The sequence below is a fragment of the Chamaea fasciata genome, unplaced genomic scaffold (genome assembly GCF_029207755.1).
Source record: "Chamaea fasciata isolate MVZ Bird 193981 ecotype frontalis unplaced genomic scaffold, bChaFas1.0.hap1 SCAF_5, whole genome shotgun sequence".
Classification (NCBI taxonomy): Eukaryota; Metazoa; Chordata; class Aves; order Passeriformes; family Sylviidae; genus Chamaea; species Chamaea fasciata.
This window is the reverse complement of record NW_027094090.1, coordinates 62300919-62317437: the sequence shown is the minus strand read 5'-3', so window position 1 is coordinate 62317437 and position 16519 is coordinate 62300919. Positions and strand designations below refer to the sequence as shown.

Genomic DNA, 16519 nt, shown 5'->3' with positions numbered 1-16519 from the left:
TTTCTACTTCTGCTTACACAACCACATGGTCACTTGGGGTGGCAGCCACTTGCCCTCTGTTTGCCAAGGGCATTCCCAACAAATTTGTACCTACTTACGTTAAGAAAAATTATTACAGACTAGAAAAAAAACTGTCCCTTATATTAATGTCAATAATACTTTGTTCTGCTATAACATGATAATTTTCCAGTACACTTTCCAAGCACTAATCAATTAACCATCAATTGTGGAGAGTTCCAGGGTAATGGTTTATTATTTGTTAATATGGGTAACAAGGCTTATGGTCCCAGTGGCAGCTCTTATGTAGCATTCAGGATTTAACTCTTCTGTTCAGAGGTGTCTCCCCAGCACAGAGATTCACAAGTTGGCAATGGAAACATTTTTTTAAGTTGATCATAACACAATTATTTTAAATGACCATTGGGTTGGTATTAACTCTGGGAAATTGTTTTTCTCACTCTTCCATCCTTGAATACAGTATCACATTGAAAAGAAACTTGATTTTCCTCTGTAAGAACATGGGTATTGGCAGGTTCGCCCACCAAATGAGCCTGGAGGAGACGTGGGATGGCACAGCTACTTCTCCTGTGGCATTCCTCTGCTTTGGGGTGTGCACAGATCAGGTTGCTGCCAGCTGCTTGGCTGGCTTCATTACCAGTCAGCAGAGCAGCTTCTCAGTTATTTCAGTGCTCCTCACAATGCTGTGGCTGTCTAGAGGTCGGTTCCAGATCCATTTCCAAGAGCCTGTGCCACTGCCATCTCTGAGAGCGGGACATGGCATGGAGATAATTGTCATTGTTATTCTGGGAGCATGCAGGTGTCCACTGAGGTGGATGCTGTACAAATGCACAGATAATTACAGTCTCCATCTAAAGAATTTGTAATCTGGGAGATAGGGACAGAGGTTCCTGCAAGTGCATTGCCTTCTCGATAGAGGCTTCCATGTAGTAGGGCAAGGTCATTAGGAAACCTTTCCCTGCCTTTCCAGTGACTGTGCTACTAGACTGTGAGCGTCCCATTTTCCAGGACCCTAGCCCAGCATATTTGAAAAGGGATTATTAGCAGTAGACTCACAAATTTCTGAAAGGCTTTATGTGCCTGAACGCCATTCAGAGGGATGGGAACACTGCTGCGCTGAACAGTTTGCACTGCAGAGTGTAGTCATTCCCTGACCTGCAGTGTTACAGACTTGAGATGCAAACAGAGAACAAAGAAAAGGTTGTATGAGGGGGATGCATCTTCCTCTGCAGCTCCACTCTGTAGTTTTAAGGTCCCTTAGAGTCATTTTCTGTAGTTTGTAGTTTATCAGCTCTCCTTACTCCATGGTGCCTGTCCTTGGTTTCACATTTGGTTCCGTATTAGTCCTAAGCATTTTCTAGCTAAATAAATTCTGCCTGTGAGCATCAGATTATTTTGCTCTTGCTGTACATTTTTCATCCCAAACAGAAGCTCAGAGGATCCCATTCCTGTATATGACAACACTGCAAATTAGCACCAAGATTTACCACTTTAGCACTGTCTGTCACGGAACAGGCATTCTCATAGGGAAGAAGGAACTGCATCTGCACTTAGCTGTCCAGCACATACACGTGAAACACTCAGGTTTATCAGCACAAGTGTGTTTTTTCCCCATAAGTCTCTTTCCCTACTAAAATATTTAGGAGTACTCTGCTTCTCTGGTGCAGATATTCTTCGTCTCTACACAGTCTCCTAAATCTATAAGTGACTGGACATTGCAAACCAGAGGAAGTTGTGCACCACTTCCTGTAAAGCCAGCATGCTCTGTGGCTGTTCCTTCTCTGGCCAGTTTCTTTTGTAGAGAGGGTTAATGAGTCAATCCAGCAACTAGAATAGTAGATAGAAACTGTGTGAGAAAATAGGAAATCTGCCTGTGGAAGCTTGAAAGTTGCATTGTAATTTGCATCCAGTACAACTCAGACTTCTTGAAATTCCATATGAAAAAAGTCATTAGGGTATTTCCTTTGGCTGCAGAATAATAAGGTTCACATCCCTTACCCAGGTCCCTGCAGAAGATACCTGCTTGTTGCATATCCTACACTAGTGAACTTTCAGCTTGTCTAAGAATCAGGCTTTTTCAAGCTTTGCTCTAGTCATCATATATTTACCTGTAAAAATTGAGAGAATCTAATAGGAATAATTGAGAATTAAATCAACCGTAATTTTTTAACAACAAAAATTGTTAAATAACCTGGTCAGATATAAAGAGAATAAGTGAAGTAGTTTTACAGGATGAGAGTTAGCACAGTATCTCAAACTTCATGAAGGAGAACTTAATTTGAGTAAAAATGTCTCAAAGCATATGGAATTAGCAGGTTGATTTTCACACATTGCCTATAAATGATATCATATTCTCCCCTTATTTCAGGTTTATAAATAGTTTTGGACAGTTTTGTCTCTGTAAGTATCTTAGCATATAGGCAAAGCAACATATGCCATGCAGTTTTGCCTTTGTAAATGTAGCTTATTCTAGCATCCCAAGCAAAATAAATTTTAGGGGCAAAGCTGTGTTTTTGCATGGACACTTGAGACTCATGCTGTGTAGTCACAGCTGTGTTCTTGCAATCACATTACTAAAAAATCTGTGTGGCAGACATGGCTTCAGGTGTGCCTTTTGTACTATTTCCCAATTATTTGGCATATGTAGAGTAAAATATTTTAAAATAGTTGTTTTGGGTTTTTTTTCTGTGAGGGTGGTAAAACACTGGGGGAGATTATCCAGAGGGGAGGTGGATGCCCCGTCCCTGGAAATATACAAGGTCAGATTGGGCTCTGGCTACCTGATCTAGTTGAAGATGTCCCTGCTCATTGCAAGGAGGTTGGTCTAGACTGTCTTTAAAGGTGCCTTCCAACCCCCAAAATTCCATGATTTTACAAAGAGAGAAAATAGATCTTTCAAAAACCCTAGAAAAAGCTACTTGAAAAAAAAAGCAGCTTATTTGAGATCCCTGATGGGTTTGTTGTCCCTGAGACACAAACAGCGCCGTTACACGATGGAGCACATTTGACTGTGGAAGTGCAGGAGAAGTGCCTTGCAGGAGTCTGGGATCACCCTCACAGCTGTGTCTTTGTCCTGCAGGAGTATGAGTTCACAGTGCTGCCCAACGCCTACATGATCCACATGCCGCACGCGCCCAGCTTCGACATCACCAAGTTCCGCTCCAACAAGCAATACCGCATCTGTCTCAAGACGCTCAAGGAGGAGTTCCAGCAGGACATGTCGCGCCACTACGGCTTCGCGGCCCTCAAATATCTCACGGCAGAGAACAACAGTTAGCACCGTGGAGCCCATGCGTGGCCAACAGGGACAGCGAGGCAAGAGCCACTCAGCGTTTGGGGCTTGGTCTTCAAACTTCAAACTGAGAAATACTTTCTGTTTTTATATCAGACTTGGCAGTTCTAACAGTAGAAATTTGAAGTGACATGTCTTCGGACTATGCTCATTCATCCCTTCCCCAGCTACCCCAGGCCTGTCGTCTTTAGCATTCATGAGGTGTCTGAGAGCGGGGCCGGCCAGGTGCCCTCCAAGCCACCAAAGGTGGGGACTGGGCAGGGGCTGGGATTGCACTCGGCTCTCTTGATCGCAGAGCACAGACAGACCTTCAGAATACAGGACTTCATGTTGCTATTTAATAATTTGACATGCTTTTTATCTGTAAAGGAAGATCTTCGGGTCGATGTCCTGTGAATTTCAAATCTGCACTACTCTAAAAGGGAACTTCCGCCTGTGAACTTTTCACAGGGACCCTGTTAACATGGATGACCTTGTTAATGCAGGATGAGCCAAAGGTCTGAATTAGCCTTGAAAACACAGGGGACACTTATACAATACTGCACTCCTGAGAAGGTGTGTTACTGGTTCAGTTGTATACATGATATTGGTTGGTCTTTTATATCAAATTAATTGTTTTATCAGGAAAATCCCCTCTATCCCACCTTGCCTTTGCCCCAGTCCTAAATGCTGCTCCTTTCCTTGCCAAGGAAATATCTCCCTTGTGTTTCATTGCCATCTTCAGTTTTGATGGTCCAGTAAAGAAGATCTGTAGCTCTGCCAGAAAGTGAACAAAACTTGTCAGTTTAAGGTCTGTTTTCATCAGAGCAACTTGTTCACATGTGTCTCATAAGATAAAGGGCTTGGCTCTATCCCTTTATCTTCTTTAGGCAAGAATTGGATTTTACCTATAAGGCACATCGTACCAGGGGAATACTGATTTGTAGGCTCATTTCAGTGCTCCCCATCCATGAAGGCACTGGGCCTTAGGCTTTAAGTGGACTTCTTTGCTGAACAGTGAATTTAAACTAGTAAAAAGGCAACTAGTAGCCTTGGTGCTCTCCTGCTGCCTGCTGCAAGGTCTCAGAACTACTTCGTTAAAGGAGTTTATAATTAAACGGAGCAAACTGTTAGGAATAAACTCCCCATTGGACGGGGAGAAAAGAATGTGTTGGGAATCTGAGTGAGTGTTTGCTTGAACGTGGACTGGTCAAGTTCACAACATCGGTACACACAAGAGTTTGCTGGAGGGCGAACAAGAACCTAACAAGCAAAATGCAGAAAACAAGACACTGGACTTTTTGCCATTTTCTTTATCTTCAGTATTAATGTTGTGTTTACATGGGAGGAAGAGATGAGGTGCACTACTACCCTTTGCAGGGCTATTTGTAATTTCTGTTGCAATGTTAATAGAGAAAGCAGAAACAACTCAGTGAGAAATGTGTCTGTCTCCCTACCCCAAACCCCAAATAACCACATGTACCAATACCACTGCCTGAGCTGGGAAATGGATCCACATTGTGTTCTGCTCATATTTTTCCATTTTGTTTTTCAGCCACTGGACCTTCTACTTTCTTCCCCACCTCATCCCTCTAGAGCTTGGTTTTATTTCTAACCTGACATTTTGTGAGAGATTTCTGTTACGGTGGAAACCACGCAGTTAAACCAGACATTTAAACTACAAATATCAGTTCATCATTCTGTGTATATATAAGAAAAGCCAAAAAAGGCAATATCTTTGACAAGAAATAAAAAGGGGCGGGAGGCGGCTGTGTAGTTTTCACTTTTTCCCCTGGGAGTGTTGGCTGCATAAGAATATATCATTGCATGTTTTTCTAAAGAGCTCTTTTTTTCTGTTCTTAATGGCTTTATGTAAAGATTTACATAAAAAGCTGGAGAGAGCTAGGAAGAAGTGAAATTAGTGCTTAGTTCTGGCTAAGATACATTCCTTTAAAAACATCAAAGTCTTAACAGGTCACAGAATGAGAAGAACCCTGCAGCACAGAGACTTTGATTAACCAGCGTGCAGAAAGATCCCAAAAGCTGACCTAAGAGAGGCTAACACTTTTTATACTTACATGAAATCTCCAGTCAGAGCTTCAGTGTGGCCACCATTATGTATTAAAATTTTTCATTTCCAGATGTACATTTTTCCTTGGCTTAACAACATTGCCTAAGGATGGACTGGGTTGCCCTACAGCAGCATAACCTTGACATTATTTAGCTGTACCATTATCAGCATTCTTCTCATTATTCTCTTCTCAGTGGTGAAGGATGGGGGAGCAGGGAGGTAATAATTTGCTACTTGCCTGACTGTACAATGAGTCTTGGGACCTCCTAGGTAGGCTTAGGTGTGCCGGCTGGTGCAGCCAGCTCAGAGATTGGTAGTAGGTACAAAGAGTCCCTTTTTTGTCCTTATAGACACTGTATTGACTTGTATCTGTCCCGTCATGTTTGTCTCTGTGCTTCATAATTTGAGGGGTGTGGGTCTTGGGGGTTTTTAGCACATTTCAAACAATTTACCTGATGGCAAGTTAGGATTACATATCTGTCTGTAACTGCCAGGGCTCTTCCAACACCATGAAAAAATCCACCACCGACAACAAAAAAAATTTCCCAACTCAGTTATAACACTGTCTGTCTTCCAGTCCTCTGCTGTAGTAAGTACTTGCTAGTAACTTTGTTATTTTTCAGTTTTCTCTTGAAATCTTCCAGAAATAGCAGATAAACCTGGTGACTTAATGCCTTTGATTTATTGATTTGTTCCGCCAACTTCTCTCTTGAGTCTTCAATCTATGACCTCTCCTTATCTTTGATATTTGGAAAGTGTGAGTCTCTCATTTAGATACCGCTCCAGCACCCTCTCAGTGAAGACTGATGCAAATAAATCATTTAGATTCTTGGCAATGTCCTTATTGTCTTTAATTGTTTCTTCTACTTGTTTGGGGTGGCCTGCCCATTATCTCCACTTTCTGCTTTGGTGTACTGAGCAAATGTTCATTTTCAGTTTTAACTTCCTACTGTTTGCTCTTCAGATTCCCTCTTAGCTTCCTCCAACTCCATCTTAACTATTACATACCTTCCTTTCAGCTTTACAGAGTTTTATTTCCATTCTCTGAAGGTTTCCTATTTGGTCTCTATAACTTCTAAAATTTCCCATTTAATCGTATCAACATTTCCTTATCTTTGTCTTCCATTCATCCAAGGGGTACCATACTCCACGGCTGTCTATCAGCCCTTCTGTATTTTAATCTGAGGATTTCAGTTTTTCTAGTCCTTTTATTTAGAACCATTGATTCTTTAAAAAGAAAAAGAGGTTTTTGTTTTTAAGTTTACCTTGAATGTCACCCTACTAGGTTTTGAGGGTTTTTCCTCTTTAACCTTCCTAAATGCTCACGTTCTTCTAATTAGGGGCTCAGAAATAAAGTATTACAGAAATTGGGCTCTTATCTTGACACATTTTTTCTGTGTCTCCCTTTTCCCTCTCCACTACAAAACATTGACATTTAGGAGTCATTGCAAACTTTTCAAGTCCCTAAGCCAGAAGTGTGTATTTTCCAGCACCTTTTGACATTCCAACCCTTTCAGACAATTATTATTCCAAATAATAACCTGCTTCCTGGCACCTAGTCCTCCTATTTTTGTTCTCATGCTTCTCCCTGTGATGGAACAGGCTCTTCAAATTCAAGTTTTGGTGAAACATTTATTTGATACCTTATCATAATCTTCTGATATGCTTCCATGATTTTTCTCTGTTGTCACAGTAGATATATCTCTATATAGAGTTATACACACACACACACACATGTATACATACACACACCTTCAAAAGTTTGGCTGTAGTTTCCTGTCATTTTCTAGCTAAGGATCGTCTACCATTTGCCTGTCTGTCAGACATAGACAGTGTCTCTGTTTATCCGGGATAGTTCTTAGAATCTATCAGGTTTTTTTTCCAAGTCCTGGTTGTAGTAATTCCTTCCAGCCTTGCTAGTTTCCTATGTAAACAATCCAGTCCCACTTCACAATTTGCTATTATTTTTCTATTTGTAGTCATTATCTTGGGGGCCATGGCATAAAGGAATTAGCAGCTGTACCTGCAGTTCCATCACCGTAGCTGGACTGAATATGACATATGCTCCCATTACTCCTAAAGTACTGATTTTTTTACATGGTTGGATTCCTGTGGTTTGTTGGTAAGTCGTAAGCTGCATTTTCCTTCTACTGCAACAAGCAGAGGCACTTTGTAGTGTTTTTTGCAATAGCTGTTGCAGCAGAGTAAGCCCTGTGTTAGAGAGAAAAGCACAAAAACCTTGTCAGAATCATAGCTGCTGTTTCTCTCCACAGGGGAAAATAAGGCCCTGGCACAGCTGAACAGTTTTATAAATGCCCTGCACAAAGCACATTGCACATTATTTTCTGGTAGGTATAATCATACATCGTCCAATTAAATATGAAAAATACATTTTTAATGTTCTCATTTTTATGTGCAGTTCTACCCAGAAGATAATGCATTTCCTTCTCTGTCTTGCCAGTTTCCCCCATTACTTCAGCCTGCCTAATAGCCCCATCTGTTTTCAGCTGAGAAGGATTAATGGCCAGAAGCACTGGGAGTCCTGACAAATCAGCAGAGATATTACTCTTAGGCATTGGTCAGGACATTCCTTCCTGCTCTGCCAGATACTGTATGGGTGTTCCTCGGGTTTCAGGGCAGCAGCAGCAGAACACAGCAAGCTCAGCAAGTGGGGTGAGTGTCATTATTTATGAACTTCGACCAGGTCTAACATATTCAGTGGTGGGAGTGCTAGAAAGAGAATGTATCATTGTTAACTCAAAACATATTTCAATTTTAGGGAAAAAAAAGCAGCTACGCTTCTGCAACTCCCCTAGGTGAGACTGGAACAAATAAGTCGCTAGCAGACAATGCCAGCCAATAATCAGGTATTTCCACTGCAGTATTGAAAATGCAGAGGCATTGATAGCTCAATGAAGTCATTTTTACAGTAGTAATTAATGATGTATGTTTAGATGGTGTGTTTACATCCAAACACTTAGCTGTATTGGAGATTATTTGAAGATTGTTGCTTTGTTTCACAATACAGAATTTCTTGGAAAAGCTGCTGGCTGTGCCCAGCAAATTATGGCTCAGGAAATGCTTACAAAGCTGGATTTAGAAAAATCTTACTTCTATGAGAGTTTGGTTTTATGAGTAGTTACACATTCCCTAAACAGAGCACAAAGTCCTTGAGAATTTCAAAAGGAGTCGTGTATGTGTCAGTTGGCTGGAGCATTTTCCTCTTACCCTTACTTGGGATTTGGGGTTTGTTTACAGAGTAGAATTATGATGTTGAGTTGAAAAAAATAATCTGGGAATTAGAAAGCCAGCCAAATATTTATTTATGTGGTCAGTCATATGAACATTTTTGTTCAGACGTGTTAGTGGATACTCCAGTGGAAGTGTTAGGTCACTGAAAGTGTCACAATGCAAACAATCTGAAGCCCGAGCTTAGAGTTTAGTATCTGTTTAGTCATTCTGTGTAGTTTCTCCTCATATGGTTAGAGCAGCTTTCTCCCAGCAAATTACTATTTCTGTAGGGTTAAAATGTCTGAAGCCTCTGCAACATGAATTTGTGGAAGTCACTATGCAGGTAGCAAAGGCTGCATTTGAGAGCTCCGTCGTCCATTGCCACAAGACACAAGATTTCCTTCCAAAAGAAACGGTTCTGACCTGAGGGTAATTCTCTGACCAGGAATTTAGACACCCTACCCTTACCAGATATGGTCAAGAAGAGGTCCCCAAACACATTAGGCCAGGTAATTAAAGCCAAGCTTAGCCTATTTCTGAATATTGTAGCAACATAATTGTGAGTCAATGGAAGTGGGAATTTTCAGCATTAACCATTATATCATAAGGCTTGTGATAAGGCTGCAGAGTCAATCACATGGAAGTTGGAGGATCTGAAATTTCAAGTTGCTCATGGAGTTGGTGATTTGCTCATAAAACTTCTTTCTGTCCCCTCACACGTATATAGTAGGATTTAGTCTGTGCACGATTCTTCTTCAGTGTTTTTTTGAGGGACTTCTCTTTCTTTCTCTGCACAGAGTGCATGATATTTGGGTGAATGAAGCAGCTGGGTGTATGATATTTCTTTTTACTTTTTCTTTCATTGAGATTTTCATAATATGATAGCAGTCTTAGTTTTGAGCAAAGACAGACTTTTTTTTTTCCCAAAGGATAAGTGTGAACTGTGATTTAGGAAAATCAGTTATCCCCCATGCTCACAGGCTTTCAGAGCAGAACACCTGCAGTTCTGTTCTACATGTTTTTCTCATAGGGGATCCTATGAAGCTGATGAAAATCACACATTCAGAGGCCTTGTAGCACTCACCCCCAGCCTACAAATGCCAACAGCTGAGTGAATCTTGCAATCACTTGCAAGAGTGAATCCCAGCTCTGTCCAAGCATGTCTGCTCCAGCACTGGGACCACTCTAAAGACTATCAGCAGTTTGTCAGGTAAGCAAAGAAAAATGGAGTAAATAATTGCAGGTGAGGGTATGATGGGTTGATTATAGGTGGCCAGATTTCCAGAGGAATGAGGAAGGCAAGCATTTTGAAGTCCCTCAGAAGATTTGTTCATAGGATGTGCGGGCTGGACTAACCCCAATCTGGATTTGTGGCATTTCTCAATAAACACTGGCCAATGTGGCCCACCTGCTGTAAATTCTAGGAATTGTAAAATTCTTGAAAGCACTGAGATTAAACTATTCTCAGCCCAAAGATATTTAATTTTCTTCAATTCTTTGGATTCCCACACTGATCCTTTGGTGCTCTTAAGAAAAAGGAAAAACATAAAAAATATACTAGCAGCTTGATAACAGTAGGAGTCTTGACTATCCAGCCTTTCCTAAATTGTCAGCACTGAGGTCAATGGTTGTGGCAAAGTTTGGGTTAGTGAGGTTCATAGAATTTCTTCTTTTGATCTGCCGGTGGAGCTCTTGTTCCAGCAGTGCTCTCCAGTGATGCTACAAGGGAAGGAAGAGCTGTCCAATGCAGACTGATCAGTGCACTCTTCATCCAGTCAGACCTAACCACCAGCAGCAGGAAGGAAGGAGCACCACCACCTGTGACTGTTTTAGATGGCAATAGTGAGTTCAGTATGAAATCCGTTATTCTGATGATAGACTTTGCTGAGCTTTTCTGCATTTTAGATGCACACTTCCTGTGAGTGACAGAGGCCCCTTGGGGTGAGGAAAAGATGGGACTCAGCAGTTTGCTGGTCCAGAATGAGAGCAAGTGATGTGTGTATTTTCCCTTGACACCTTGCCCAGTGTTTACTAATTATATTAGCATCAATTAATCCTGAGACTCAGTGTTCAGGTCAGGCAGTAAGCTTCTGCTGCGTTGATAAGAGAACAGGCTGATAAGCGAAATTATGTTTTCTGTCCATAACATCAGTGAATATTTCCATACAGGTTCAAATGGCTTAGAGAGAGTATATATCTTGTATTTTTCACTGTTAAGGCTTATTCAAAGAACAGAAAAAGCAATTAAAAAAAAAAAAAAAGCAATTGAGTTGCCACAAGGATTAACATTCACAGAGAGTCGTCAATATAAAATATCCACAAAGTTAACCTGCCAGCTTTTGCCATAAATGCAGCGAATACAGGCAATATCATCATCTTTCTGTTTACACTTCATAGAATGAAACAAAGGCATGTACTAAAAACAACTTTCTGAATCAGATCACCCAAGACACAAATATTTTCTAAATTTTATTGCTTTCATTTCCATTTTCATAAGTGAAATTACAAGTTTGCAAAATACTTTTTTTATTCATGCTGTTCATTTTAGATATTTATGTTCATAGTTGAACATGAGTCAGCACTGCCCGTGACAGCCAGGAGGGCCACCCATGTCCTGGGGAGCATCAGGCCCAGCATCGCCAGCCAGGCAAGGGAGAGGATTGTCCTGCTCTGGGGCAGCCTCACCTCCAGTGCTAGGGGCAGTTTTGGGAGCCACAATATAATAAGGATCTAAAGCTCTTAGAGGCCATCCAGAAAGATGCTGAAGGGTTTAGAGGGGAAGCCATAGGAGGCATGTCTGAGATCATTTGGCTTTTTCAGCCTGGAGAAGAAGGAACTTGGGGGGAGACCTCGTTGCAGTCTGCAACTTCCTCATGAGAGGAGGAGGAGGGGCAGACGCTGATCTCACTGTGACCAGTGACAGAACCTGAGGGAATGGCCTGAAGTTGTGTCAGGGGAGGTTTAGGTTGGATATCAGGAAAAATTCTTCACCCAGAGGGTGGTTGGGCACTGGAGCAGGCTCTCCAGGGAAGTGGTCACAGTCCTGAGCCTGACAAAGTTCAAAAAGTATTTGGAAAATACTCTCAGGCACATGGTGTGACTCTTGGGGATGATCCTATCCAGGGTCAGGAGTTGGACTCTGTGATCCTTGTGGGTCCTTTCCAACTTGGGACACTCTGTGATTCTATTCTATTTATTTTAATATGTTGCAGCTTTCTTCTGCATCTGTCAGACTTGAAAACATTACAGCATTGTTTGTGGGAAAAAAGAGAACTGAGGGGTCTTTGAGTTGTCCTCCATGTTAGTGCAGGAAAAGTCTTTCCTGTAGCCTGGGGGATTTTTTTTATTAGTTTGTGCTATCACAGGTTTTATTTCTACCTTAGCAGTGTCTCTTCCAGTAAGTGTGAAAGTCTTCTGGCTAATATCAGACCACTGCCTGAGTTCATTGCTGGAGCAATGTTTCTCACATGGCACCTGAGCCTCCACACAAATTTATTCTGCAGGGGTTTTTTATTCAATTTTAATCTTCAAACTACACCTGATAAAAAATTTATTGCTTTGAAGTTGTAAAAACGGGTTCACTATGTTTTGGTTTATTTTTAACATACTCATTTTGTTCAAACTTTTCTGTCTACTGCATCCATAGACCTCCCAGGAAAAAACTGTTTTGAGAGGAAGAGAGTAATTGTAAATAGTCCTGTGGGGCTGGAATCAGCAGCACTATGAGGGTTAATAATTTACTCAAGCCAAGAATTTTAGCACAGGTTCCTAATATTTACAAATTTCCCCCCATTTTTTTAGGGTTCAATTTCAAGACCCTTCTTCAGCTAGCCCATTCTTGTGTTTCTCACTTTTTCTCCATGTTCCCATCTGCTGCAGCCCTAAATCCATGTTTATATCCACCTCAGGTTGGTGTTGACAGGCATTTTAAAGGCAATATAGACAACTTCCGCAATGCTGAGATCTGGTTATAACTATTACATAGAGAAAAGACACCTCTCCATTGCTGGCTCCCTTAGACTATGAAGAACATATTAAATTAGAGAAAAAAGGAGAGGGAAGGAGAGGAGAGGGAGAGGGAGGGGAAGAGGAGAATACTTTAGCTTCTAATGCCATTAATGCAAAACCAAGACTTGATCTACTTCTCCTTCCTAGGGTATCCAAAACCTGATGAAAGGTAGCACCAAAGTGGTCTGAATACCAAATGAATCTCACAAAGCCAGAATTCTTAGTTCTTAGGTGCCCAGCTGGAACCATTCAGGCTCTGATTCAGCCTGAAATCAGCCCATGAAACTTGGCAGCTAAGAGCCATGTTGTGGGAGCTGGTCATAGAATCATGTAATCATTTAGGTTGGAAGAGACATCTACAATCAAGTCCAACCATAAACCTACCACTGCCAAGTCCACCACTAAGCCATGTCCCTAAGTGCCACCTACTCATCTTTTAAATACCTCCAGGGATGGTGACACTTCCCTGGGCAGCCTTTTTTGGTGGTTAACATCCCTTTCAGTCCCCTTTGTTTCCTTTGAGAGTCAATGGAGTGAGCAGGACTTCAGAAGCGGGCATTTCAGTTCACTTCAGCACCACATCACCCCTTACTCTGTGAGTATCAGAAAAGGTTTCAGTGCTGGTGGTGAGCATTAGTTTTAGAACTGCCTCCTACTCATTTAACATTGCAGGTGTCAAAATCCCCTGGAAACTAAGCAGTAGTTGCTACAAGGCCTTATACTCAATATTAGCTGACTAACTTGAGAAGAACAATCCATATGACAGAAAAGGTGTGAGTGGATCAGCCATGGGAGGGGGTTGTTCTGTGGACTCCAGAGACTGCTGCATGTTGTGACAGACAGCTTGTGCTAACAGCCAGGAAAGCACTCATTTTCAGCCCAAAACTATGGGTTTCATAATGGTGGTTAAAATACTACCCCTAGCATTGGTGGTCGGGTTGTGCCAGCTTTGTCGAAATGTTTCAACCAGCACATTTCCAACTTCGCAGGTAAGAAACTGTGAGAAAGGGGTAAAACCCCCCAACAATGGCTTTTCACGTGTGTTTCTTCTTAAGAATCAAACCTCATTCTTTTTCTCTCATGGCCAAGGTGATTCTACATTCTCCAGGGGGAAACTGGAATGCCGTGACCTTTAGGGTGAGCTATGCATGAAACAAGGCTTGTAATTTTCTTGCAAGGCTTGTGGCACTGAAGGTTTTGGGTCTTCAACTCAGCACCTTGAATTTCCCAATATATTACCTGACAACTGACTGGCTGTCGTTCTGCGTCAGCTCTTCTCTCCTCAGCTTGGGGAAAGATTTTTAAGTAACATTTCAGGAAAGAGAAAAGAAAAATGTGTTTTCTTTCCTTATGCTGTCCCATCTCCCAAGCACCTCCCTCTCCAGACTGAGGCAATTTGCATTTAACACAAACCACTTAATTTACACATATACTTCAGTCCGTGTGTAAGTTTTCTAGGTGACAATTTTATTGGGGAAAATGCTGTTTAGATTGTGTGTGCAAAGTAAATGGCTTGTAAATATTTAAAAAAAAAAAAAAGGTTAATTTTCAATTGTGCAATAAAATTGTGAAATAATCCTCTCAATTCCTTCCCAGCGTCTGACTTGACACATGCTGATTTTAAGAGTATACTGTTGTTTCTTCAGATGGGAACAAAAAGAGAGAGGTCATGAGTTGGTTTGCTTTTAACTTTAAATTTTTTATTACTTTTAAATTTTTGCATTGTTATTCCCTTTAAGTTGGTTTATTCCTCCAGCCCTGGTTCTATCGGACACATTAGTACAAGGCAGTTCACACTGAAGAGAGGTGAGTCATCATCTGCTCGGAGTTAATCATGTTTATCTGCTTTACTTGACCTTGACCTTTTTCCTGCTGTTGTCTCTCTGTGACCAAAGACAAAACTTTGGCAGATGGGGGCAGTTTATTCAGTTCCTGTGTAAGTATGACAACAAGGAGATGGATGCTCTGCAATGGATGACAGCTCACCACCACCATGGCAGCAAATCCATCTAAAAGGTTAGTATTACAAAGGCTTTATGTGCTGTGTGGCAGCATGGATTTTACATTATATATGAGTCCTTCTCTTGATAATAGAAAAAAAACTAACCAAAAACCAGAAGCCTTCCATTTTCTGTTACTTCACCCTTGCTAATGGGTTTTTCAGGTGCTCAGAGATGCCCTAATGTAACTTTCAGCTAGTTTATCCTTAAGCCCTAATAAGCAGAACCCATGGGGTTACAGCTCTCTCCGTTCCTGCTTCCTTTCTACTTGGTGGCCTACAGCCTCTCTAGAGAACTTCATTAGCAAGAAAGGAGATGGGGGCAAGAATGGGAAGAAAGGTCAGCTGCATAATTCTTTGTGGTTTTTGTCTTCTTTTAAACTGAGTTGCGTAATGAGGACTTTACAATTAGAAATTGTAAAGCAGCTATGCTTTATTCCAGCTGGGACACATGGGGGATTTTCCACCATACATGCATAGCTGGTCAAGAGAAGGTCCAGATTTAAATACACATTGATCCCACAAACCCACACCTCCCCACCCACCCGTTCCCCACCTCCTCTCGCTTCATATTCTAATTAGCTGCCACACCTCCTGGTGGTGTGAGTTGGGGTCTTGGGAGGAAGGCCGACGTCTTCCTCAGGTGTCTGCCAGTTGACCTTCGCTTCTGGGCAGGTGCAGTGGAAGTTTGGATATTTTTCAGGTCACTTTGTTCTTGCCAAAGATTAGGAGCCCAATTTGCTGGATTCAAGCCATAGTTTTCTGCTTTATCCATTTTTCATGATACCTGTCTTGCGTTACTGAATTTTCACAATATACATTTTATCTTAATAGTTTTTTACCTAGCCACTGAACTTCTGCATGCACTGCTACCAGTTCTTTCTGCATAACAAGTAATGCTGTCACAAGTTGTTCTTCTACTTTTGCAAAAATTATTACACATATCATATATGTTTCCCCTTCACCTGCTTAAGCCTGTTATATGCTTCTAAAATTATAAATTTTCATAGCCATATATGTTCGCCATCTCATAAACGAGAATTCAAAGTATTCCTCTATAGAATATTCTACAGATTCAACTATAAAAATGTGTTTTCTGGGGATGACAACATAGAATTTACATTCATAATGACATCATAAAGAATTGGATGTCCCTGAAAGTAGGATGTGGAACTTCTCTCAAAGATTGGATAGAATGTGAAGAAAAACGGGTGTAAGTGGGGAAGCTAGCTGATTTTTGGGGTGGTTTTGGACAATTGCAGAATGAAATAGGGGGTTTTTGTAGTACATGATTAGGCTGCAAGTCCAACAGCAGTTAGGAAAAGAGGGCTTTGGATTCATTATCAGAAACATAAATACTTGGAAAAGCATATATACATATAGGTGGGTGGGAAAAGAATTCACAGAAAAGGAAGATGAAGGACTGGAAATGTACTAGTGGGAATTTTACAGGCTGAACTCTGCAATCATTGCAGAGAAAAAGAAAACCTGCAGGTGTAACTCCCTTAAATTCCCTGACTTTGCAGCAAGGCAAAGCTGGCTTGCACTGGGAAATGAATGATTGAGCAGGTGCAGGAAGTGAATGGCATTAACTGTGTAAATAGCAGCCGCTTTTCAATAATCAGGCTCCCAGAAGGGATCCTCTGCCTATGCCGTTTTCATATTACCCTCAACCCTTCCAATCCCCCCACCTCTGACAAATCAGAAATAAAGAACAGTGCTTCCTTTAGGATTTATGTTAAATATTAATACTCCAGGACAGGTGCAGTAGGGCAGATGACAGTGTGTTTAGCCTGGGCTCAAAAGTTACGTTTCATCAAAAGGGGGAAGTTGAGTTCCCAAGATTGAAGTAGTGATGGGGCATTCCATGCCACCTCTCCTCCAGGCTCCCTCTGTGTGATTTCTAGTGGTCTTTGTGTAA

General features: G+C 41.4%; 1 protein-coding gene and 1 long non-coding RNA gene across 4 annotated transcripts in view; both read left to right on the top strand.

The window, feature by feature from the left end:
* The window catches only part of LARGE1 (LARGE xylosyl- and glucuronyltransferase 1), a 275959-nt gene extending 268493 nt beyond the window's left edge, over positions 1 to 7466 (top strand). For all 3 annotated transcript variants that reach the window (XM_066184003.1, XM_066184004.1, XM_066184005.1), the window contains one exon: positions 3098 to 7466. In XM_066184003.1, coding sequence (XP_066040100.1) covers positions 3098 to 3295 — 198 coding nt within the window. In that variant the 3' untranslated portion in view covers positions 3296 to 7466. The remainder of the gene's footprint in view (positions 1 to 3097) is intronic.
* A 259-nt stretch (positions 7467 to 7725) lies between these two features.
* On the top strand, positions 7726 to 14138 carry LOC136289826 (uncharacterized). The gene is made up of 2 exons (XR_010720876.1): positions 7726 to 8033; positions 9622 to 14138. It is a non-coding gene; the product is annotated as an uncharacterized lncRNA (long non-coding RNA).
* The last annotated feature ends 2381 nt before the right edge of the window (positions 14139 to 16519 follow it).